This window comes from Ictidomys tridecemlineatus, chromosome 2 (genome assembly GCF_052094955.1).
Source record: "Ictidomys tridecemlineatus isolate mIctTri1 chromosome 2, mIctTri1.hap1, whole genome shotgun sequence".
Lineage (NCBI taxonomy): Eukaryota > Metazoa > Chordata > Mammalia > Rodentia > Sciuridae > Ictidomys > Ictidomys tridecemlineatus.
Genome location: NC_135478.1, coordinates 215,574,314 through 215,600,816, shown reverse-complemented (window position 1 = coordinate 215,600,816; position 26,503 = coordinate 215,574,314). Strand labels below are relative to the sequence as shown.

Sequence of the window (26,503 nt, the reverse complement as noted above, 5' to 3'; positions counted from 1 at the left end):
AGGAATATAACTTCTAAGTCTTATTAGCAAGAAAGTATTTGTATGAAACCATGTTCATGGTCCCAACCTTGTGCTCTTTCTCCTACATCATTATACTTGTCTGCCAGAAAGAAAAAAAAAAATTTAAATAAATTTTCTCTAATTTGGACGTTGCTTTGATTTTTAGGAAGAAATAAATGTTATTTCCATGTTTGTGCTGCTATTGTTTTGACCTATGTACATCATGAATTAATTTCCCTAGAGGTGCTGAGTCCGCCATGCCTTCACCTGTCACAGGATGTCATAAGATGTTCTAGGAAGTTCCTTCAGGGGAGTATTTCACCCAGGTGTGTTTAGTATTCAGAACCTGCTGCCCATTCTTTACCCCGGTGCTCTCTATGAACCAACGTCAGGGTTCCTAGGAGGCTTGTTCCCTGACACTTGCCAATCCAATACTAAGGGGCAGTGCCAGACCAGCCATCCCCCAGAACTTACATGAGCAATTCCACGAAGCGGATATTTGTATTCAAGGCTTCAACGCTCTTCATTTCTTCTTCAGTGAGAGAAAAGTCAAAGAGCTGAAATAATGAAAACAAAAGAACTTTTTTTTTTTTCAAAAGAATATTCTTGAAGGTAGTCATGGGTCAAGATGAGATCAGGGAGCAGAGCCAGCAGTGGGGTCCCTTCAGAGGTGGACCAGCATCTTGGGGTTGTCCGAGTTGGGTTAGTGTTGGGGGCCACCCATCATGTGGAGCTGGACTCTCTGCTCTTGGTCTTTAAGACAGTTATGCTGAGGACATCTTACAGAAACTGCAAGTGCTCTGAAACAACACATGTTCAGGCAATCTGAAATCCCAAATGCCAAGAACCCTTCTTATTTCCACATACGATGCTGAATTTTTGATTATGGACTACTGCCTTCTTACACTTTTCATTTAAAAGAAATATTTTTTCTTGTCTCTAAAATTGCCCGTTTTTAAACTTTTGACGTGCTTTGTTTTATCTGTGAAACACTTTCTCTCATCATTGTTAATGTCTTTTTTACTTTTTCATTCTTATTGTTTTTTCTTAGTTTTATACCTTTCTTTTTGCACTCTGGTTTTGTGATTGTCCTTCATTAGCATATTTATATTTTATTTTCACTTATTTTTAACAGTTAATCTGTTTATAATTTTCTTCTCTTTATTGCTTATTTTTCTACCCTTTAACTTCTATTTTAACATACTTAATGATTTATAAATTTTAAAATTACAGAAATACTTATGCTTTTTTGGTCTATACACAACTAAATTAATAGATATGGAGTAAAAAGGGAAAATTCCTCTCGTCACTCAACACCCTGTCTTATTTCTCCTCCTGTATATTCCTCACAGATATTAAGCACATTAGGGAAAAAATGGTAGTTAACACAGAATATCTTTATTATCCTAAACTTTTCTGTGTTTATGCAGTGTCTTAGTGATACTAGTGGTCTTTTTAAATCAGAATGCATAGGCTGATGTTATTAATTTAATCACTTTTCATAGTACACACCTAACATGATTTATTTAAATCATTCCACCATGGATTATTTCCAAGTGTTTTTCTTTCAAGGAATGTTTTTATTTGATTATTCATCACTGAAGTATTGGAGTTTATGAGATAGAAAAAGGAATAAAAACTTCATAATATAAAACATCATGAATAAGCTAATCACTTAAAAAATGAATCCTATTCAAACTTCCTTTGTGCCTGGCTGGTAGGTCAGCTTTCCATTCCTGTGAAAAGCCAGGAGTTCTAATGACAAGGTGAATAAAGTCTTGTAAAAACACAGGATTTCATGAGCTCAATGGGAGTGACTTCATAGATTTATTCTAATTATAGCCACAATTTTTAAAATTAAGAATCTGGCCCAGTTTCAAATCTACTTTGGGAGATATACCAAAAGAATAAGACTGGGAGAAAAAAAATCCCAAGGATTAAGAATCCTTTTCAGATAAAGCCCTCTCTTTATGATCTTTCTGCAAAAGCCTTTGAGAAATATGGGACATCATCCTGTGTTTTCACATAATTTCAAAGCATATTTTGAAACATCAACACTCGATTCACTTTGTTTCTTCTAGGAGTCGGTGCACATATGCAATTGGAAGCTAAATTTTGTTGAGAATAAAATAAGCATACTTGCTTTCATAAACTTTGGTTTCAATTTTAAGATAAACTTCCAAATTTTTCCTCTCTGCATTACTTCTAGGCACTGATTTCCCTTGTTTAATGTGGACTGATTTTTCAATGGTACTTTCTTCTTTTCCTGCCGTCTTAAGTGAATGGAGATTTCACATTAGAAAACCAAACTCCTGATAGTCTCCTCGGCACCTGCATCTCTTATAGTTTTCCATAACAGGAAATGTTCCAAGAAGGAGAGGTGGCAACTGTATTAAATCTGGTGGAAAGGTCTGGTAGGACAAGGACTGGGAGCTAATTATGAGGACTAGCCATGAGAAGATCCCTGCACCTTGATCAGCTCTGTTCCCCTCGGATGGTTTGGGTAAAGTCTTGGTTTGAATGGGTCTAAGAGATGCAAAGCGAAACAAATTCAGGGCAACTAGAACAGACTTCTCTCTCAGGGGGTTTGCTGTAAGTGGAAAGAGAGAAGTCAAACTTCTAGAGAAAAAAAGTGAGTCTACATTAAATTTTTTTTAAAAAATTCATTCTTTTTAGTTATACATGACAGTAGTCTATTTTGACATATTTATGCAAACATAGGATTTTGTTTTTTTAAGATTGGAGGTTACAGCTTGTTTCTTTGTTGGTGGGAGTTATATAATAGAGAGGAATAATTGATGACCCAGGAGAAGGGGATATTTGAAATTGAGGTTATGGGGGAGTTATTGGGTGTTAGTAATTACAATTTTCAAGAACATTCTCTGAAAGCAAAGCAACAAACAGAGCCATCTTTCCACACGTCAAAAAAATAATTTCCTTACCTGAAAGTTTTCTTTGATCCTTTCAGGCTTAAAACTTTTAGGAATGACCACCACCCCTCGTTGGATGTTGAAACGCAAAGCAACTTGAGCTGCTGTCTTGCGATACTTTTTCCCCAGTGAGTTTAGAAGTGCATCATTTAACAAAGGTGGAGAAGATACATTCACCCTTAAAAAAGAAGTAGCACATGCGTATTAGGTTGGGAAGATGAGAACTAAGAGTTCATCAGTCACCCTCTCCTGCCTCCCCATTCACCTGGTCACTTATGGGGACACTTGAGGTCACCTGTAACAATGCCTCTGAGCGTGAAGAACTCATTGAAGGAAGAATAGCAGTTAACACAAGGAGGCCAAGAGAGGCGAGTGTATGGAGTTGATGTTTTGAGGATGAATTAATATTTTCTCAATAAGTTTTCGCAGGATTAGTAGTAGACATAGAAGGAAAAGCAAGGAAACAGGAGCAGAAGAAACAGAGGCACAGTTCTTGGAATCCGAGTAGAAAAAAAATCCTACACATCCAAGAGAAATGCTGCCACTGAATCCAGAAGTCCAAAACTTCAAAAATTTAGGAACATGGCCCTAGAAACTCTTTGTCAAATAATAATTAAACTAAGATTCATTGAGCATTTCCTACTTGTTAAGCACCGAGAGATAATTTCGAAGATTGAATGTGATCAACACTTATCTCAGCGAGGAAGGTAGTATCAGCTCTAATTTGTTTGTATGGAAAACACTTGAAAAGGTTGTTCCTTTCTCAAGATCACTCAGCCAGTCTCCCAGAGAAGGAGCTCCCACCACCTTCACCCCCACCCCACCCCATGTAACAATTCCTGAAGAGACGTGCAGCCTTACTCACCAGAGTGGATTCCTAGAGGTCCCCAAAGGGCTGTAGGCAACAACAACAATGTCATGTTGTCGACAGAATTTCAGGAGTTTTGGCTGAGTGAAGTAGGGGTGGCACTCGACCTAAGTGGTGGCATAGAAGATCAGGGCGCAGGATTAAGGCCTTGTGGTTTAATGCACTTCTACATAGTTTTAAGAAACTGTTCTTCAGTGAAATCCCTTTTAACAATACAACCACCTCCATCCTGTACATTGCATTTTGTATCCTGGTCTTTTCCCTAAATCTCATGTTCATTTCTCTTTTCCCCCAAAATCATTCCAGAATATAGTTTGTTAAGGTTTCATATAGTAAGGACATCTCATGATTAATCATTCTTCCCCTAGTTTTTCATATTATGTTGTTGCCAGTTTTTTCTTTTTTTTCATAACTAACATTTTTTTTTTAGGGCTCTAGATACATGTGGTCAAATCACTTTCTATTAAGGCTGAACCAATTGGCACTTGCCAGTACTTTATCACTTTCTTTACGGGAGTGTTATAATAAAACAGAACACAATAGCTTTACTAATTTGACACAGTCCAAAATCATTACACGTAAGTTTCTCTAATTACCAGTGAGTTGAACATTCGTCATGTTTATCCATTTTCTAATGAGTCTTCTGTGGATTTCTGTTCATTTCTGTCATTGTTTCTGTTGAGCCTTAATGTTTCTCCTTGAAGATTATTTACGCTAGCCTTTGAATTCATAAGGATATGAACCCTATATATTTAAAAACATAATTACTTTTGCTTGCTCTCTGTTTCTAGTGTTTTGAGAGTTTAGCATTTTTATACTCTTTAATGTATCAGTTTTCTTTATGATTTTTTTCCATGGCTTCTCTTTGTATCAATAGCCCCAGAAAACTAAAATTCTTTTGTTGTATTTGTAAATGATTTCCACTTTGAAAAAAACTGTTATGGTTTGCAAAACTCACTTGTGACACAATGCAAGATGGGCTACAAGATCCTTAACCCAATCAGTGAACTAGTCACCTGATGGGATTAATTGGGTGGTATCTGAAGGCAGGTGGGGTGTGGCTAGAGGAGGTGAGTCACTGGGGACGTGGTCATGGGGAATTTATTTGTATCTGGAGAGTGGAGTCTCTCTCTGCTTCCTGATCACCATATGAGCTGCTTCCCTCCGTCACACTCTTCTGCCTCACCTCCAGCCCCAGGGAACGGAGCTGGCTGTGTGTGGACTGAGACCTCTGAAACCGTGAGCCCCCAATAAACTCTTCCTTCTCTACAGTTGTCCTATAGTCATAGCAGCAAAAAAGCTGACTGAAACAACTCTGATCAAAAGGATATTAATCTTGGAGTGCAGTAGGAGGTAAAGGTCTTGTTTATTTCTACATATCTAGACATGTTTTTCTCATACCATCAACTGAAGACTTCATCCCTCTACCGTTAGTTTGTGCTACTTTATTTTACATTAAGTACTTATTTACTTATTCATTTTGGCTGAGGGGAGGGAGGATGTACTGAGGATTGAACTCAGGGGCACTCCACCACTGATCCACCTCCCCAGCCCTATTTTGTATTTTATTTAGAGACAGAGTCTCACTGAGTTGTTTAGCGCTTCACTTTTGCTGAGGCTGGTTTTGAACCCGTGATCCTCCTGCCTCAGTCTCCCGAGCTGCAGGGATTACAGGCAGGCACCACTGTGCCTGGCTATGTTAAGTTTTTTTTTGTTGTTGTTGTTTGTTTGTTTGTTTGTTTGTTTGTTGAGAGAGAGAGAGAGAGAGAGGATTTTTTAATATTTATTGTTTAGTTTTCAGTGGACACAGCATCTTTATTTTATATGTATGTGGTGCTGAGGCTAGAACCCAGGGCCATGCGCATGCCAGGTGAGCGCACTATTGCTTGAGCCACATCCCCAGCCCCTACATTAAGTTTTGATTATACTTTGGCCTGTTTCTAAACATTCATCATCTCCATATTTTTGCCCCATATTACTTTGCCCCACTGAACTCTGTTTTAAATACTCATGTTGTGTCAATATCTGGCAAGTCTGATTTATTTCCACCTCATTCCTTTTCTGCTTCAAAAACCTTTTTGCTTACTTTTGCCTAGATTTGAATTTATAAATCTTTTTTTTCCTAAAGACAGAAGTTGAGAGAAATTAAGATTTTCCCAGGATCCTCTGATGAGATTCCTGTGGAGCAACAAGACTTCGTGACGCACAGTCCAAGCTTCTTGTTACTTAAATACTATATCGGGGTCCCCCCTCCACCCCAGGGGAAGCTGCTAGGCTGTACCTGGTTGCTGACTGGCTTGTATTTGAGTCCTGGTTTGTTCAGGATGAGTTCCAGCTGCCTGCGGTTAAAATTGGAGACGCCAAGGGACTTCACCAAGCCTGCATCTTTGCAAGCTTCTAAGGCCTGTAGGGTAAACGTCAGCAGGTTATGAAATAAACCTCACAAGAAGCAAGGACGAATACTTGTAAGGCCAACTGTAAATTATTTAGATGGGAAAGCTGGGTAGGTTGACACCTGTTCTGTGAAGGAAGAAACAAAAGCAGGTGGAGAAAGGCAGGGCTCTGATTGAATGAGTTTGGAAAATATTCTCTACTGTACCTTCCCTTGTTTTTTCACGATGCATACCAGCATGCCAATGATGATCGATTGCTTGACATCTGTGGAGAGTTTCTGTGTGGCATAGTACATGATAAATTTTCATAAATCTTCTAGTGTGTGTGGCAAATGTAAGTTTTCCTATGTTTGGATGCAAACTCTTTCTCATAGATCTATGTCTGTGTACCCACAAACCCACATTATACCTAAAATTGGCTTCTGGGTACTTGAAAGGAATGTGTCAGAAGCTTCCCATGTACTAGTAGACGTGTCAGTGTCTTCCAGCATTCTATCAATTCTTTTCCTTTATACGTTTTGAAAATATTTTATTTAGTATATATGTGTTTAAAATTGTATATCTTCTCAGTAAACTATATTAACTTTTTTCTAAGTATTTAACCATATTTCTTTTTCACCTTTAATTTTTAACTTTAAGGTGGCTTTCTGCTTATGTGCCTCATTTTAATTTTAATCTGTCAATACTTGTTTGTCTTTTAATAGGACTTTGTATCTTCTTATTCCAGTTTATCTCACTTCTTCTGTTTAATTCTTACTTTAAAATATATATATATGTTCCTATAATGTTTTCCTTAACAAGGACAAGATGTTAGCATGTTTATACTTTTTTCTTTTTTTTTTTTTTTTGTATTGGGGATTGAACCCAGAAAGCTTAACCACTGAGCCAAATCCCCAGCCCTTTTTATATTTTATTTAGAGAGAGCGTCTCTCTAAGTTGCTTAGGTCCTTGCTAAGTAGCTGAGGCTGGTTTTGTATTCACTATCTGTCCTCCTGCCTCAGTCTCCCAAACCAATGGGATTCCAGGCGTGCACCACCACACCTGGCCATATTTCATGGTCTACCTCCAACATCTGTGATGTTAATACTGAAACTTTAGTTGTAGTTTATTATGACTATATTCTCCTAATACTATTTGATCTTAACTATGTTATAGATATTGAGTAGTTTTAAGTTTAATTTGATCACTTTCAGTTTATACATTTCTTGAAGTATCTTTTAGATCATTGCCCCTAATGGTTTTTCTTTTTTTTTCCCTAATAGCTTTTTGATGGGTTTTGTATGTAGCAAAATTTCTAAGCACATGTAAGATCTGAAGCTATTTTTATCACACATAATTTTTCCTTATAGTTTGGATATAAAATACAAAGACAGCAATCTTTATTCTTCAACACTTTGAAAATAGTATATCTTTTTTTTTTCATCCAGTGGTGCTGGTAATAAAACAAAACTCACATCAAATTAATTTTATGTGACTAACTCTTTCTTTCTGGAAGTTTCTAATTTAAAAAAATCGATCAATTATAATTGATATACAATAAACTGCACATATTTGAAGCCTGCATTTTGATGAATCATATGGATGCACCAGTAAGATTATCACTACCATCAAGATTTTCAACACCTCCAGTAGAATGCTGATAAATAATTGTTTAACAACTGGCTGTGGGTGGCGAGAAGCCCCATTTTATGGTGTTCATCAGTTTTATTGTCTAATTATTCACACTAGTGGCAGTTAATCTAACAGGGCATCACCAGTGTTGGAGTTAGGAAGATTTGCACAGTTCTCGAAAGCTGGTATGAGCCAGTTTCAGTTCACCACTGAAAAGATGATCCCTCTCCCACTGAAGTGCCCTGGCCTTTCTGCTGAAACTCATTTGACCCGTTTAGGTCTATTTTAGCACTCCCTGCTCTGTTCCGTTGATCTGCATATGCATCTTTATGCCGACAATATGTCACCGTCATGATTCTTATAGTTGTATCACAATTCTCAAAATCAGTTAGTAGAAGTCCTCCAAATTTATCCCTCCTTTTCTTCCTTTCCTTCTCTTTCTTTCTTTTTTGTAAGTTCTTTGGCCGTTATGGATTATTTGCCCTTCCATATAAATTTTAGAATTAGCTTTTCAATTTCTATTTTGACTCAGATGCATCAAATCTTCATATAAATTTAGGAATAATTAACATTTTAACCATATTGAGCATCAAGGGATTGTATGCTTCTCCATTCATTCAGATCTTTGATTTCTCTTAGAACATATTGTAGTTTTTACTATATAGGTTTTTCAATTATTTTGTAAAATTTATCTCTAAATATTTAATATTTTAAAAAGTTAATTTCTAATTGTGTGTTGCTAGGACATGGATGCATAGATTTTGTTTCCTTTTTGTCTTATGGGTTTTTTTCATGTTAGGCTTCCAAATATTTGGTGGTTTTTTCAAACAGTTTTTATGGATTTTGAACTTAATTCCAATTAGATAAGACAGTGCATTGCGTAATTAGAATATTTTAAAAATTGAGATTTATTTTATTTCTCAAAAAATGGCCTATCTTGTTAAGTGTTCCATGTGTACTTGAAAAATAGTGTTCCGTAAATATTACAAGGTCAAAATGTTGATAATGTTTAAATTTCAAATATTGTAAAGATTTTCCATATACTTATTATTTCAATTAATGGAAGAGAGGCTTTGAAATCTCTAACTATGAACATGAATTATTCTTTCTCTGTTCAGGTCTCTTAGTTTATGCTTCATATATTTTGAAGTTCTGTTATTAGGTGCATAGTGTTTAGGACTGCCCCTTTATCTCTGCTAATACTCTTTGCTCTGAAGTCTTGATATTAAAATTGCCACTCCAGTTTTCTTTTGACTAGTGTTAGCCTAGAATATCGTTTTCTATCCTTTTATTTTTTAAAAAAAATTTTAACTTTTTTTTCCCTTGCAGAATTGGGGATTGAACTGAGGGGCACTCTACCTCTCAGCTACACCCTCAATTCTTTTTAAGTTAATTTTTTTTTTTAAGACAGGATATCACTTAATTGCTGAGGCTGGCTACAAACTTGCAATTGTCCTGCCCCAGTCTCTCAAGTAGGTGGGATTATAGACATGCACCAACACAACAAGTTTTGTGGTTTTTTTTTTTTTTTTACTTAAAATGAGTTTTTTGTAGAAAATGTATAGTGACATTGGTTATTATCCATTCTGACAACATGTCTTGAACTGGGATGCTTAGATTATTTATATATTCCGTGATTACTGATATCACTTAACATCTCTCATCTTGCTATTTGTTTTCTGTTTTCCCATATTTTCATTTTCCGTCTTTTTTTCCTGCCTTCTCCTGGGCTGATTGTTTTTCATTATTTGGTTTTGCTTCCTTCATTGGCTCATTTGCAATAGTCTGGAAATTTTAACATTTTCTCCTCACGTCTGGTATTCTGAAATTTCACCCCCAATTCATCTAGGTGTGTGTTTTCTTGTCTTTTCTTGTTAGTACTCCAGGATTTGCTCAATATCTTTTTTAATTCAACTATTACTTTTTTTCCTTTTTTTATTAGATCTCTATTATGTGTATACTGGAAATTCTAATTTCACTTTTTGCATCTCTTAGCTTTTCTCTTTAAAATGTTTTTCTTCTTTCCTTCTTCATGTTGGGAAATCTCATCACTCTGATTTTTTAATTTAATATATTTTTTTTCTTATTTGGGCTCTGTGGTGCACACTTATAATCCCAGTTATTCAGGAGGCAGAGGAGGATCTCAAGTTCAAGGCCAGCTTCAGTAACTGTCTCAAAATAAACAAATAAATAAAAAGAGCCTGGGGATGTAGCTCAGTGTTAAGAGCATCTCTGGGTTCAACATCCAACATAAAAAAAAAAAAAGTGTTTTTCTTATCCATATCCATTCTACTATTTATCCCAATTTCTTTCATTGATTTTTTAAATTTTTCTGGTTATTATTTTTGCTCATTTAAAATGTTTAATTGTTCTTTTTTCCCCACATGGCTAATATCTTTTCTTATATCCTTTCATATATTAATTGGCTAATTTAAAAATCACTGGTTCTCTGCTTTGTTTATATTGGGATCTGCAACTGAGATATATTATTTCCTAGTGAAACAGTGCCTTGTCATTTTGAACTGTGAACTCATCTTCTCCTAGGGATATGGGCCACTCTCTCAGGCCGTCCCGCAGACTGGAACACCAGCCTCCAAACCTGGTCAGCAACAGGGAGGTCCAGAGCAAATGTGTGTATCGTCTCCTGAATGGACAGCGTAGGTACCAGAAAACCTACTCAGCGCCTCCTGCACCCTCAAAACTGTAGTTCAGATCTTCAACTGTTACTTCCCAGAGAGGGTGTAGAGAAAGATACAGTCAATGTAAATTACATATTCATGTAATTTCCTAGCCTTTGGAGTTTGGAATGGTGTGTGTGTGTGTGTGTGTGTGTGTGTGTAAAACAGCTGTCAGAGATCAGTTCACAACGTGATTTTCTCAGCTTATGATTAGTGCAGAGTTCAATGTCGATCTGATGTGATTCCTGGCCATTGAACGTGAGTTTCTGACTATGGCAGAGGAGAAGAAAGTGCAGAGAGAAGGCCGGTACTCTCTCCTGCGGTACTATCCTCTCATTGCCTGTTGGGTTGCCTTCTCTAGGTCACAGCGTCCACCCTGCCTCGAGAACAAGCCACCTCAAAGTGCCCCTCCCGTCTCCATGAATTCAAAACTCTTGTTCTCCTAGAATTCCCCCCTTTTGTGATCTTGGGGAAGGAGCCAACAACTTGTTCAAAAATAGAACCAGAATTATTTTTTAGCTTTAATGTATCATCTTGTCTCTTTTAGACATCATAGAATTAATTTTTTCAATTCAGTTTTTAAAAGTTGTATATCTCATTTACGTTTTTTCCATTGCCGTTCCGTGAGAACCTATCTCCTTTCCTTTTTTTTTTTTCCCCCTACTTCCACACCTTCCTCTTCCCTTTCCTTGGCCTTCTTCTCCTCAGCAAAACAAAAGGAAGAATCATCAGCACCAGGAATGGAGATTTCATGTGTCTGTACTCGGGGTTGGAAATACTGGCTCTGACTGTTAATTTCCACCGGGAGTAAAGGCTACGGTTTGCCATAAACCCGACAGGAACAATTTGATCACAGCCCTGAAAATGTAGTTTTTTTTTTAAAGTAAGAGGCCATGTGAACATACCTCCCAAGTGGCACACAGATCTGATTTATGATACAACCACTTGCCATTCTCATCTTTAGGATACACTTCATTTCCAGGCTGCAACGAAACAAAACAACACAACAGAACATTATCCATTTTATTTATATCTGGGAAATAAAGTTATGGAATTTGATTTTTCAGTATACCAATATATCCTGGCCCTGAGAAAGCAATTCAAGCTGACTTATTTATATGTTTATATAACTACATAGTAAATATCATGTATAGTTATATAAAAGGATAAATTATTATTCTATACTTTAATTGTATAATGATTATGTGATTGATCATATTAAAACATATCATTATATTAGAGCATCACCATATTGTACTGGGAATTCAAGCTGACAGATGAGAGGCACCCAGCACCCAGCACCCGCCTGCTTCTCCATGTGTTAGAATTAAGTCAGCAGGTGGGTAGCTGCTTACTGAGGTGGGTGACTGTGGGAGAGTGCTGGAATTCAACAAAAGAGAAGAAAGAGAGCTGGAGAAACCCAAAGATTTTGGATACCAGGTGCTGGGAGAAAGAGACCCCAGCACTGATCACACAGCAGCATGTCAGGGGGAGCAGGAACACCCACTCTGGTGGGGATGGGGAAAAGGAAGAGTCCCACAGAGCTCCGTGAGCCCAGAATTCAGCCCCTAGCAGATAGATATACAGTCAAGACCGACAAGAGACCTGGGAACCGCGCAGTGAGTGGGATCTGGGGAAGTTCTGTGCACTTCCCAGTAGTATATTCCCATAGAGCTGAGAGGAATCTGAGTTTATTGCTCTGGGAATCAGAGGCTCCTGCAATTTGCTACATCGGTGACCCTGGAACCTGTGGGAATTTTACTCAGTGCCTGTATGAGCAGCTCCCTCATGCACCACTTTGCCTGGGGGAAAGACTGACACAAACACACTGAGAATTCCGTTATGGGAAACGGGATGGCAACGTGGAAGGGAGCAGTTTAAAATCTGCAGTTTTGAAAACCTGTCAACTTAAGTCCAAGGGAGTGGAAGCCACGTGTGATTTTGCATGGGAGCTAAGCCTGAGAGCATCAGGATGATGGGTGGTAGATCACGTGGAGCCTGCTGCCCCTCAGTCCTTCCAGCACTGATCTCTGTGGGTTCCTTACCCTGTCCCACCTGCAGGGGGTGCAGGGACAAGCCACAGCACCAGCATTCAGCCAGTGCGTGGAGTGCAGAGCCCAAATAGCCCAAATGTTAACTCATTCCATTGTGCAAAGTAGCTGAGAGGAATTCCAACTAGCTCCAGCCACAGGTCATTCCTCTTAGACAATGGTGCACACCATGATTAGAAAGAACTGGAGTGTGTGTGTGTGTGTGTGTGTGTGTGTGTGTGTGTGTGTGTGTGTTTTCTCTTTAATTTTTAAATTTGCTTTCTCTTTCTCCCTTCCCCTTTGATTTTTTTTACTTTTTCCCTGCTTTATATTCTTAAATGTAAATTTAAAATAAAAAATTTTTATTTTTTTCTGTGTATTTCCTCTCTCTCTCCGCCCCCCTTCTCTACCTTCCTCCCTCTCCCTCCCTCCCTCCCCCTCCCTCCCTCCCTCCCTCTCCCAGGGATTGAGCCCAGAGGTGCTTATCCTTGGAGCCACATCCCCAGTCCTTTTTCATATTTTATCTAGAGATGAGATCTCACTCTTAGAGCCTTGCTAAATTGCTGAGACTGGCTTTGAACTGGAAATATTCCTGCCTCAGCCTCTGGAGCTGCTGGGATTACAAGCATGTGCCACAGTGCCTGACCTATTGTTATTTTTTATTGCCACTGCTGTTACTGTTTTGGTGCTTTTATTTTTAAATATTTATTTGTTATTGTGCACACTTTGGGTTCTGCCACAGAGCTACCCTCCGCCCCAGGGTTGAGTAATTGTGCCTAGCTCTAGTATTGACCTAGCCCCAGTTGAACTTTGGGAGATAACTTCAATTTAAGAACAGGGAGGACAAAATGCCCAGACAAAGACCATCCCCAAGTGGGCACAGCTAGGGAGCTCTGGAAGTCACCCCCACAGTAACAGGAGAGAGGAATAAGACTACTTTTGTGGACATGGTACCTATGAGGGCCTTCAGCATTTGTTACCAACACACCCTGTCAGATTGCACAAGACTAGATGTGAGTGCCACAGAGGGGAGCTGGGATCCTGATCCCTGGCTTCCCACATGAAACACACCAGGAACCGTGCCAGGGTGTAAACAGAGGGTAAAATTCCAGGCCCTTCACCATGATTGCACAGTCAGCATCAGAATCTCTTCCAAGTAACAGCCAATGTCACCGGTGTCTGTGGAAATCCCCCTCCATGATAGGGGCTTCTGCTCCGACTGCAGGAATAACCCCAGAGGGTCATCTCTACATCACATCTACCTGAATGACCAGAGGGACCCCAGGCTCATAAGACCTACAGAGCAAGTGGGCTGCTCGGGCCCTGATACAATGTGTGTTCTGTCAAAATCCACTCATCTCAGCCCAAAAGACAGAGGGAGATTACACTACAAAGTCCAACTGGACTTAAACCCAACACTGCAGAACAAACCACTACCCTAAGATATCACCAAGAGAAGGCTACCTACTAACAAGGCCCTCAAATAAAAGTGGAGGAGCTATTCATTCCAAGAGATGCCAACATGGAAACACAAGAAATGTGAAAAAACAGGCAATAGGACACCTCATAAATCTCATAGTTTTGTAGATCTATCAAAGTGGGTGAAATGATGGAAAAAGAATTCAGAAGAGTAATTTCTAAAAGGCTCAGTGAATTTCAAGAGACTACAGGTAAACAATTGAAGAGAATGTAGAATGTGAATGAGAAATTCAGTAAAGGAAGGTTTTGAAAAAGAACTAAACAGAAATCTTATAAATGCAAAACCTGGTGAGTCAGATAAAACTTTGTTGAAAGCCTCAGCAACATGCTAGATCAAGTGGAAGGAAGAGTATCGTAATTCAAAGACAGATCTGGTGAGGTATTACATTCAAACAGAAATAAAGAATAATAAAGAATGTACAGAACCTACAAGATCATTGGATCATCATTCACAGATCAGATATCTGCATCATCATCGTCATCATCATGCCTGAGGGGAAGAAGCTATAGGCTGAAGGCAAAAACCAAGCAGAACAAAACCCTGTTCAGTGAAATAATAGAAAATTTCCCCGATCTTGGGGCAGGCACAGACATCCAGGCATAGAAGGCATTTAGAACCCCAAACAGACGCGGTCACCAAAAAACTCTTCATAACCTATTACGGTTAAATTGCCAAAGTACAGGACAAAGAAAGAATGTTAATGTTAATATCCTCAAAAGAGGAGCAGCAACCCACATTTTTTTCAAATTATTTTAGTATTTTAGCATTTTACCCAAGAGTACATTTCACGGCATCAGGAAAAGGCCATCCTGGTCACAGATACTCACCACACATTATCCATGAGGGGAAAATGGTGATGATAACATAAATTGCTGAATCACCCACATAACTTCCTGAACTCAACATTTATCACAAACTAGCTCTCTTGCCATCCCATTATAGATCTTTTCTACTGGCATTTCCCTTAATTCTTTTATTTTAATTTGTTCTAATTAGTTATACATGACAATAGAATGCATTTTGAAATATCACACAGAAATGGAATATAACTTCTCATTCTTCTGGTTGTACGTGATATAGGATTACACAAGTCACGTAGTCATATGTGCGCGTAAGATCATAATTTCCCAATTCATACTATTGTCCTTCCTACTCCTGTACCCCCTTCCTTCCCTTCACTCCCTCTGTCTAATCCAAATTATTCTTTCCTAGCCCCTGGCCCTGCCATCATTATTGTGAATTAGCATCTGCATGTCAGAGAAAACATTCGACCTTGAGTTCTTTGGGATTGGCTTATTTCACTTAGCATGATAGGCTCCACATCCATCCATTTAGTAGCAAATGCCATAATTTCATTCTTCTTTAAGGCTGAGTAATATTCCATTGTGTGTATATATGTCACATTTTCTTTATCCCATCTTGTTGAGGGGCACTTAGGTTGGTTCAATAGTTTAGCTATTGTGAATTGAGCTGCTATAATCATTGATGTGACTGTGTCACTGTAGTATGCTGATTTTTTAAGTCCTTTGGGCATAAACCTAGGAGTGGGATAACTGGGTCAAATGGTGGTTCCACTCCAAGTTTTCTGAGGAATCTCCACACTGCTTTCCATAATGGTTGTACCAATTTATAGTCCCACAGCAATGTATGAGTGAACCTCCCCTGCCCCACATCCTTGCCAATATTTATTATTGCTTGTATTCTTGATAATTGCCATTCTGACTAGAGTGAGATGAATTCTTAAGAGCAGTTTTGATTTGCATTTCCCTAACTGCTAGTGATGTCGAACATTCTTTCATATATTTGTTGATTGATTCTATTTCTTCTGTGAAGTGTCTGTTCAGTTCTTTAGCCCATTTATTGACTAGGTTATTTGTCCAAATCACATTTAGAGACAAACCTATTAAAATATCAGTGGATTTCTCAGAAGAAATTCTCAAGGCCAGGAGGGGATGGAATGATGCATTTCAAGTTCCTCTAAGAAAATAACTGCTGTGTCCAACAAGATTATCTTTCAGCACTAAAGGTTAATTAAGGACCTTCCAAGATAACCATAATCTAAGATAATTTGTGATCACTAGATTGGCATTACAAAGAAACTTAAGGAAATCCTATATCCAGAAGAAGAAGAAAAATAGACACAATCATGAAAGCACACAAAAGAAGAAATCTCACCAGAAGACACACAAGTGAAAAATAGGAAAGAATCAAACATAATCAACGCAGTAAACCATCACACTTCTAAGACAAATAAGGAAGAAGTAAACAAAGATTACTCAAAACAACCAGATGAAAAACAACAGAAAGACAGGAGGTAGTACACACCTTTTAATAACCCAGAATGTAAAGGGGTCTTCATTCTCCAACTGAAAGGCACAGACTGGCTGAATGGATTAAAATACCATACCTACAACTAAGTTACCTATGAGAAAATCACCCTATCTGCACATGCAAATGAAAGTGAAAGGACAGGAAAAGGTAAGGTCCAGTGGAATCCAAAATGAAGCAGGAATGGCTCTACTTACATGTGACAAAAGAGACGTGAAAAAAAAAAAAACCAAAAGAGGCAAAGAAAGTCACTATACTGTTGGATCAGACAGTTCATCAAGAAGATATAGCAAGCCATTTGACCCAGCTGAGCCACATCAATGTTTACAGCAGCTCAATTCACAACAGCCAGACTATGGAACCAACCTAGGTGTCCCTCAGTAGATGGATTGCGGGAGCTGCCCTGGATGAACATGTCTTTAAGTCCTGATTCCCCAGGGCCCTGAACAATTATTGCCTTCTGTCCGGCAGGGCAGTGCCAGGTGCAGTAACTTGGGTGTTACCCCAGGCCTGGCTACAGGAGAAGGTGTCACCAGCTGGGGTTGAGTTACACTCACCTCTTCCTTTGAAATCCTACCCCTGTGCCCTTTTGGGGGATAGACTATGGTGCGAGGCATGTTCTCTCTCTCTCTCTCTCTGTTTCTTGCCTGCTTTGCCTCCTTTGTGGGAACGGGGTCAGAGGATACATCACAGAGCCCAAAGGAAAAAGTTGTTTCTCTGTCTCTGTGGGACTTTTTTCGTGCCAGCCCAGCTCACCTGGAGTGACCCTGACAGGTTTAGCTGTGTGTTGCTACAATGAATGGGTAAAGAAAAGGTGGTACATATATTCAATAGACTTACTCAGCTTTAAAGAAGAATGACATTATGGCATTTGCCAGTAAATGGATAGAGTTGGAGAACAACATGCTAAGCGAAATCAGCCAACCCCAAAAAACCAAAGGCCGAATGTTTTCTCTAATATGTGGATGCTAATTCACAATAAGGTAGGTGGGGGGGGGCACTAGAGAAGAATAGTGTCACCTTAGATTAGGTAGAGGGAGGTGAAGGGAGAGGAGGGGAGGGGATGTGGGGATAGGAAGGATAGTAGAATGAACAGACATTATTTATGTATGTAGGTGACTGCATGACCAATGTGATTCTACCATATGTACACTCAGAAATGAGAAATTATATCCCATCTATGTATGACATATCAAATGCATAAATGCATTATACTGTCATGTATAACTAATTAAGTAAATTTTTTTAAGTGATAGGAAATGAAAACAAACACCACCTATCTGTTTATGAGGTTTTAAATAAAAATGATAAGTTGTGTACAAATTAAAAAAAGATATAACAATTATAAATGTATATGCACCAAATATTAGAGCACCTAATGAATGAAACAAATACTATTGGACAAAAAGGGAGAAGTAGGCCTGAGTACAATGATAGTGGATGACTTAAATACCCCTCTCTCTCCATTAAAACATCCAGACAAAAAACTCAACAAAGAAACATCATAGTTAAATCACACATAGATCAAATGTTCTAAACAGGCATCTGCAGAATGTTCCACCCAATAACAGCCCAATATACATTTTTTTCATCAGAAGATGTAGTTTTTACCAAAACAGATCCTGTGTTAGACCACAAAGCAAGTCTTAACAAATTTTTTTTAAATGGAAATAATTTCTTGCCTTTTATCTGATCACAGTGAAAAGAAACTAGAAACCAACGGCAAGTTAAACCACAGGAATTCTACAAATATAAGGAGACTGAAAAACACACTATTGAACAAACGGTGACTCACTGGAGAAACATGAGAAGAAATTAAAAATCAAATGAAAATTGAAACAGAACATACCAGAATTTATGGAATACAACAAAAGCAACACTCAGAGGGAGGTTTATAGTCATCAGTGCTTACATTATAAAATAAAAGCTCTGAAGTACATAATCTAATGATCCATCTCAAAGTCTTAGAAAAATAAAAACAAACCAAACCCCAAATCAGTAGAAGAAAAATCAGAGTAGAAATAGGTAAAATACAAAATAAAGAAGATACAGAAAAACCTAAATAGATTTATAATCTCATAGCTTGTTATTAAAGTATACAAAGCTGGGCATGGCGGCGTATGCCTGTAATCCCAGTGGCTCAGGAGGCTGAGGCAGGAGGATCTTGAGTTTAAAGGCAGCCTCAGCAAAAGTGAGGCACTAAGCAACTCAGTGAAACCCTGTCTCTAAATAAAATACAAAATAGGGCTAGAGATGTGGCTCAGTGGTTGAGCTTCCATGAGTTCAATTCCCAGTACCAAAAAAAAAAAAAAAGTAATAAAAAGTCTCTCAACAAAGATAGTCTAGGATTGGGTGACTTCACTGTAATTTTTATCAGACTCTTAAAGAAGAATTAACAGCAGTGCTCCTAAAGTAGAGTCAAGGGTAAAAATCACGTGATCATCTTGATAAATGTAGAAAAGTCTTTGATAAAGTTCAACATTCCTTTATGATAAAAGGGATGTTGAATAAATTAGTATTTGAATAAATTAGTATTTGAGCTTTTTATTTCAACATAATAAAAACTATGACAAATTTATATCCAACATCATACTGAATGGAGAAAAACTGAAAACATTTCCTCTAAGATGAGCAAGAATGTCCACTCTCACCGACCTCGTTCAATGTAACACTATGTTTTAGTTAGAGCAATGAGACGAGAGAAAGAAACAAAAGGTATACAATAGAAAAGGACAAAGTCAAATTATTCCAGTTTGCTGACAGTATAATTCTATACATACAAAATCCTAAAGACTCCACCAAAAGACTTTTAGTGGATTGATAAACAGATTCAGTAAAGTAGCAGGACACAAAATCAGCATACACAAATCAATTGCTCTTCCATAAGCCAATAATGAACTTGCTGAGAAATCAGTAGTTAACCCCATTTACAATCAACAAAATAAAATAGAATAAAAACCTAGGAATAAACCTAAGGATGTAGGAATAGCTCTACAATGAAAACTGTAAAACACAGAAGAAAGAAGTTGAAGAAGCAACTAGAAGGGGGAAAGACTTCCCATATTCATGGATCAGGAGAATTAATATTGTAAAATGTCCATACTACTCAAAACAAGCTATAAATTCAATGAAATCTCCATCAAAAGACCAACTATATTCTTCACAGAACTATAAAAAAATCTATCCTACAATTCGTACGAAAGCACAAAAGACCCCAGATAGCCAAAACAATTCTGAATAAAAAGAGCAATGCTTAGAGGCATCAAAATACTTGATCTCAAAAAACACTGCAGAGATATGGTAACAAAAAACAGCAAGATATTGCCCAAAAAAGGAAAAAAAATAGACATGTAAACCAATGGAGAAGACTAGAGAACTCAGAAAGAAATTCAGGTATCTTCAGTCAACTGATTCTTGACAAATGTCCAAAGACAGACGTTAGAGAAAGGACAAACTCTTTAACAAATGCTGTGTGGTAAACCAGATAGCCACTGGTAGAAGTCAGAAGCTTGATCCTTGTCTCTTATCCTGAACAAAAGTCAACTCAAAGTGGATCAAAGAGGGCTGGGGATATAGCTCAGGTGGCAGAGTGCTTGCCCTGCATGCACAAGGCCCTGGGTTCAATCCCCAACACCAACACCAAAAAAAAAAAAAAAAAAAAAAGGATCAAAGACCTAATATAAGACCCAAGACTGCAGTTACCAGAAGACAACATAGGAGGAACACTTCAAGATATTGGCACAGTGCTTGATTTCCTGAATAGGTCTCAAATAGCTCAAGAAACAAAAGCAAGAATTGACAAATGGGATTATATCAAATTAAAAACTTTTGTACAGTAAAGGAAATAATTAACAGAATAGAGAGCCTACTGAGTGGGAGAAAACCTTTATAGGCTATTCATCTAACAGGATCATTATCCAGAATATGTTAAAAAAAAAAACTGCAAAAACTTAACTATAAAACAAACAAGCCACAACAAAGGACAAATGACCTGAATAGGCACTTCTGGAGGACAAAGTATAAATGGCCAGTAATTATATGGAAAATGCTTGATATCATCCCCTCTCATTGCATTTAGGGAAATGCAAATCAAAACTCCATTGAGAATCCAGGGATTCCATCTCACCTCATAAAAAGACAGAAAAAAAATATATCCAACAAATGCTGATGAGGATGTGGAGAAAAAGGAACCTTTATACACATTTAGTGGAGATGTGCCTTAATAAGTCACTTTGGAAAACAGTATTGAAATTCCTCAAAAAAATAAAAATAAAAGTACCCCATGATCCAGCTATCACAGTCCTGGGAATACATCTGAAGGAACTGAAGTCAGCCTACAAAAGAAACCGCTGCATGAACGTGTTTATTGTGGCAGCATATATAATAGACAAAATATGGGAACAGCCTATAGTGCTGTCAGTCGTTGAAAGAATAAAGAAAATATGGTAGACATACACAATGGAGATTTTTTTCAGCCATAAAGAATAATAAAATCCTGTCATTTGTTGGAATGGATGAAACTGGAGGACAAGTGAAGAAAAAGATGTCATTTTTTTTTAATATGTGGAAACTAAAAACAAAATGAAATGAAAAGATGATCTGAAAGTAGAAGGGGGACTGACTGTTAGGGACTAGAAAGGAGATCCGTGTAAGCAGGGAGAGAGGACCTCATGGAGGACAGACATGATCAATCTGTGTACATGAACAGGAATGTCTAAGTGTCACCCTGTCACGTGTAGAATTAATGTGTTAATTTGCAATATATATGAATCACATTATATTATACGTAATACTATATTTTACCTTTTGTGGCACTGCCCAAGAATTCTTTCATAGTCTCATAATCTCACCTGGCATTCATTTTAAATTGAATTATTATTTTTCCTTTATTTAATGACAAGTTATCATTCTTAAGCCATGGAATTCTCTCTTAGACAGAAAATTACTTTTATTTTTTTTTTTTAAAAAAAAAGTGGTGGCTGAGTGAGGGTTAGGCCTATTTGTGGTTTGACAGTCTATCCTTATTAAGGTTCAAGGCAGCCAATTTCCTACTGTCTTAAGAAACCAAAGATCATCACTAAGAGTGAGAAGAAATTCTTCAGGTAAGAAAAGTGTAGCTAATGGCTGAAGGTTCCGTACGTGTCAGAAAACTGATAGCAGGTGACTGCTTTGTCCTGTGGTGCTTTCCTTTCTCTCTTTGGGCCCACCAAGAGTTTAGTGTCTTCTTTTCTACCCTGTGTTTGATCTGAAGGTCAAACTCCTCCTCTGGTTTTTGGTTGGTCCTCTTCGATCTAAGCCTGAGGATGGAACACAGTCCTTCAGATTTCTTCTTTTGTGAACCCAAATCTTTGAAAGGGGATTCATGACTATTTAGTAAGGAGGACCATGATATTTCCAACTGACATGACTTATAAGGCGGTGTTGAAAATTTCTAGATATTTAACAAAACAATCCCAAACTCACTTCCTAGATGGACACAAAAATCTAAGGATAAGACACCGATTTAAGGAAAGGTCATCCTTGCCTCATGCTCAGGCCTTTGCTTTTTGGAAGGGCCACCTCCCTCTGGTGACACTGATTAGATTTCAACTTTACTGTGATTACAGTCCAGTACTGGTGAAGCTCGTCATTTTATACTACCACTTTCTGTTCTATAGATATGTCCCACTGATATAGTACCAGATCCAATATTACCCTTGTAATATTGAAGTTAATGACATCTCCTTTTCTTCCCCATCAGCAAATTTCTTTTCTGGCCAGTAACATAAGCCTTCATACTTCCCCTGGACCGCATGTTTCATCACCATTACTTTTATATTCTATCCCCTGACATCCCTCTTCCTATTGAGCTATCCTCTTCCAATCCCTCATCTATTGAGCTTAGTCCCACAGCTCCCTGCTGAGTTTGTTCTAGGATCTGGGGATATCATGGTTGAGAAGATGACCAAGTTCCAAGTCTAATGGGAATGACATTCTAGTGTAGATAGAATAACAAACAAGATGAGCAAGAAAATAAGATTTAGGTACCGATAAATGCTAAAAAGGCTACCTGCATAATAGAAAATAACTTGAACAGGATGAGTTTTGGTAGAATTTTTAGGGAAGGCCTCCTTAGTCAGATGACAATTAAACTGGATCCTGAAAGGTTAGAGCTAAAGACAACTATAGGAGGACTCAGAAGAAAAGTTTAGGCAGAGGAACCATCCAACTGACACATTGATTTTAGAATCCTTTCAGAACTGTTTAAAAAAATAAATTTATGTTTAAGCTATCTAGTTTGTAATACTTAAAAAAAAATCATGGAAAACTAATGCAATGAATAAACGTGAGAACACACAAAACGTATTAGGATACTGCGTAAGGATTTGTCAGCTTTCAGCTACTCTGGGCTGAAAGAATGTTTGTAAGCCTCCTAAATTCACACGTTGAAACCTGATCACCGTTAGAGGAGGGAGCCTTTGAAAAGGGATAAGGTCAGGACGACTCGGACCTTGGGAATGGGGCTGATAGATACCCTTATAAAGGAAGCTTCAGACAGCTGCCTGACCCTTCCACCCTGTGAGGACAGGTAGACAGTGCTGTCCGTGAGGAATGGGCCTTCCCCAGACACTGAATCTTCTGGCACCTTGATCTTGGACTTCCTAGGTTCCAGAATTGTGAGCAATAGGTTTCTCTTGTTTGTAAGTTCTTCAGTCTAATGGATTTTGTGGTATTGGTCCACATGGACTAAGATGGTACCCCTCGGATGCCTTTACCATTTTTGCTGATGCTGTTCTTTCACTCCCCACAGCCAGCACCTGCTTGAATCTGTCCTTTAGAAGACAGACCTCAGACCGATGGAACCTGTTGGCTTCCTCACATGGGGTGTGCCCAGGAACCGACACCCACCGGGGGCAGCTCTTGACCTAGAGCTGCAGAGGTGAAAGTACTGCTGCTCCTCAATCAAGTGAATCTGAGATGTAGCTGACTCTGGCTGGAGGTTCCCAGGACCTTGAGTCAAAGTTGCTTTCTGGAGGACTTTTTCTGTCACACCTCTGCTTGACTCCTTTTACCCCAGGAGTCAAGTTTCCTCACTTCCCTGTCAGTGTTCCCCAGTCGCAGGTCATAATAACTCACTCTCATGTACCTCTTCATTTCAGGGTCTGGCTCTGGACTGGAGCCAGAGCAGTAGAGATGAAAATAAGAGAAGAGATTAACATATGAACTAAGAGTGGGGCCAATACCTTTAATGTTGGCTAGGAAATGGGGTGAAGTGGTGGCAGTGAGGGACAGAGAGAAATCAAGGATAATTCCTAAGCTCCTTAGCTGAATGGTGGTAATCATTTCCTGAGGTTGGGGCCAAGATTCAAGAGTGTTTTCTTTTTTTTTTCTCTCTCCCTCTCCAGTACTGGGGATTGAGCCCAGAGGTGCTCTAGCACCAACTCCTCACCAACCACCCCAGTCTTTTTTAAAATTTTTTGAAACAGGATCTCATTAAGTTGCTTAGGGCCTTGCTAGGTTGCCCAGGATGGCCTCAAACTTACAATCTTCCTGCCTCAGCCTCCTGAGTTGCTAGGATTATAGGCATGAACTACCACACCCAGAAATATTTTGGAATGTTTTGACCAGTCTGTTATTATTTTCCTGTAGCACTGTGGATTGAATTTAGGGATGCTTGCTGGGAAAGAGCTCTACCACTGAATTACACCCTTAGTCTCTGTTTCACTTTGAAATGACCATTAGACGGACATTCAAGGGAGTATTTGGAGAGACAGTTGAACAGAGAAGCCTAGGGTTCAGAAAGAGGTCCTGGCTACAGATTAAATTTGGGACTCATCAGCCAGTAAAATGGTCTTAAGGCTGTGAGAGTGGGTGGAAGCAATTTACAGAGATGGTAGGCCTAGGTCCTATCCATTTCCACCCTGAGCATATAGAACCTCATCTGACCTTGGAAGCTAAACGCTGTTGGTCCTGGGAAGAGAGTGAGGCCAGTAAGACAAGACTATGGCAGAAAGAGCATTGGGCATAACAACATTTGAAGGTTGGCAGAGGGTAGCTGTAAAAAGAATCATGAGAATGTATTATCATACAAGCTGAAAGAGGAAAATATTTAAAGAGGGAGATGAACACACAACTGTGTTGAAAGAGATCAAATAACACCAGGACAAAGTGTCTGTTGGGTTTGGCAGGATGGACACCTTTGCTGACTTTGATAGAAATCTCTTGTTGGGAGCTGTTACCATTTGAATATGTCTACCAGAATTTTTGTGTTGAAAGCTTAATACCCATTGCAACAGTGCTGGGAGATGGGGACCGATGACAAGTGGTTAGCCAGGTGCCATTATAAAAAGGACTTATAAGAGTGAGTTTGTTCTCTTGCAGTCTTTCCTCTTCCACCTCTGCCATGCATTGATAGCAAGAACGCTCTTTTCAGATACCAGTGCCTTGATAATAGATCTCCCAGCTTCCAGAACTAGGAGACAGTAAATATCTGTTCTCTATAAATGATGCAGTGTTGAGTGTTCTGTTAGCACAAAACAGACTGAGAAGGGAATGCAGTAATTGGACAATACCCATTTTATTCTTAAATATTTTTCTCATTTTTTCCTCTACCATCTTACTTTCACAAAACTCAACTTTCCCTTAGTAATAACTTTCCACATTGTTCTCTTAGCAAAGAGAATTTCTCCTGTTTCTTCCTGCGTCATTGAAAGGAAGAACCAGTCTCCTTTCTCCTTGATGTTCGTTATTATTCACATTAATTATTTTTCATCTCTGATTTCTAAGCTCTCAGATTTTCTCAACATCTATGACCCAAATTTCTACTCCACTCTTCCTCCGTATTTTTTGCCTTTTGCATTTTATCATTTTACTCGTCTTCTGAAATGACCTTATTCCTCCTTCACGAGTTCTGTTACATGATTTTTTTTTTCTTCCCCAGATGCTACTATCAAGCCACCCTAACCCATGTTAGGTATTTCCACGTGTCCCCTTGAACTTCCACCATGTCTGCTTTATCCTGAGAAGTTGGTTTTTCTCTTTCCTACACTGTCAGGCAGTATTGGAAGATTAATTCAGCCCTCCAAAAATCCATGCTACTTACTCTTATTTCTGTTCATTCATCTTTTAAAAATGTCTTCTGATTCTTTTTCTATTTTGTTGCTCTGGAATTATGTCTGCTTATCAACTTGTCACTTTCAAAAAACACTGAGATTTTTGACAAAAAGGATTTTTTTCACTTAAAAAATTATGAGATTCAAAAGCCTATGATGTTTTAGCTTTAAATATTCATTTCCCAATTACAGGCCCAGTTGGGAGGTATCGTTATATTGTGTCAATTCTTACTGTTAGTTTGATCTTCAGTGTCCCTGAGCTTTGATCCTTTCAAGAGTACAAATAGAAGTTTTCTATTTGCTTTCTCCAAAAAAGACTTAAAAAAGTTATTTCGTCCATAGAGAGGTAAACTTTTTTTTTTTTTTTTTTTTTTTTTGGTACCACAGGTTGAACCCAAGGACATTCAACCACTGAGCCACATTCCCAGCCCTTTTTTTATTATTTTTTATTTTTTTGACAGGTTTCCCTAAGTTGCTTGGGGCCTTGCTGAGTTGCCAAGGCTGGCTTTGAACTCTCTGGCCTCCTGGCTCAGCCTCCCGGATGGCTGGGATTACAGATAAGTGCCCCTGCACCCAGCTAAACTTCATCTTATCACTTTTAAATACAGGTTCTCCTCCAAATTTTAAGACTCAGATTTAGAAAAAAAATCTACCATTTGAACAAGAGTCAACAATAACTGAGTGAGATGAGAGTTGAGATCATGATACCAAGAAACCACTGCTGTCCTTGGGTGTTAGGCTCAAGAGGAGAAGTCAGAAAGGACAGTGGAGTGTAAAGATGAGCATGGCATTGACCACACGTCACGTAACCCAGGGTCTGACCCCTAAATCTGATGAACTTGGAACATGAGTAACTGACTTCAAGATTTTGAGGCTCAGCCTTCTCTTTTTTGAAATGAGATTATTAATGTGTATAATTGCTAAGCATCCTTTCCACCCAAATATTTCATAATAGTATTTTTATTTTATTATCTCTTCAATGCCAGGCATTGTGTCAGTACCTCCGAACATGGCCTTTTAGTGACTCCTGAAGTAGACACAAATTAGCTATTATTGTTTTCACGAAATTGACAATGGAATTGAAGTTCAGAAA

At 38.4% G+C, this 26,503-nt stretch overlaps 1 protein-coding gene across 4 annotated transcripts in view; it reads right to left on the bottom strand.

Moving 5' to 3' along the window:
- Akr1d1 (aldo-keto reductase family 1 member D1) overlaps positions 1-26,503 on the bottom strand; it is a 62,169-nt gene that overhangs the window by 2,085 nt on the left and 33,581 nt on the right. For all 4 annotated transcript variants that reach the window (XM_078040597.1, XM_078040596.1, XM_078040595.1 and 1 more), the window contains exons 5-9: positions 11,386-11,463; positions 6,080-6,202; positions 3,796-3,905; positions 2,943-3,108; positions 475-557 (exon numbers count right to left, since the gene is read on the bottom strand). In XM_078040597.1, coding sequence (XP_077896723.1) covers positions 475-557; positions 2,943-3,108; positions 3,796-3,905; positions 6,080-6,202; positions 11,386-11,463 — 560 coding nt within the window. The remainder of the gene's footprint in view (positions 1-474; positions 558-2,942; positions 3,109-3,795; positions 3,906-6,079; positions 6,203-11,385; positions 11,464-26,503) is intronic.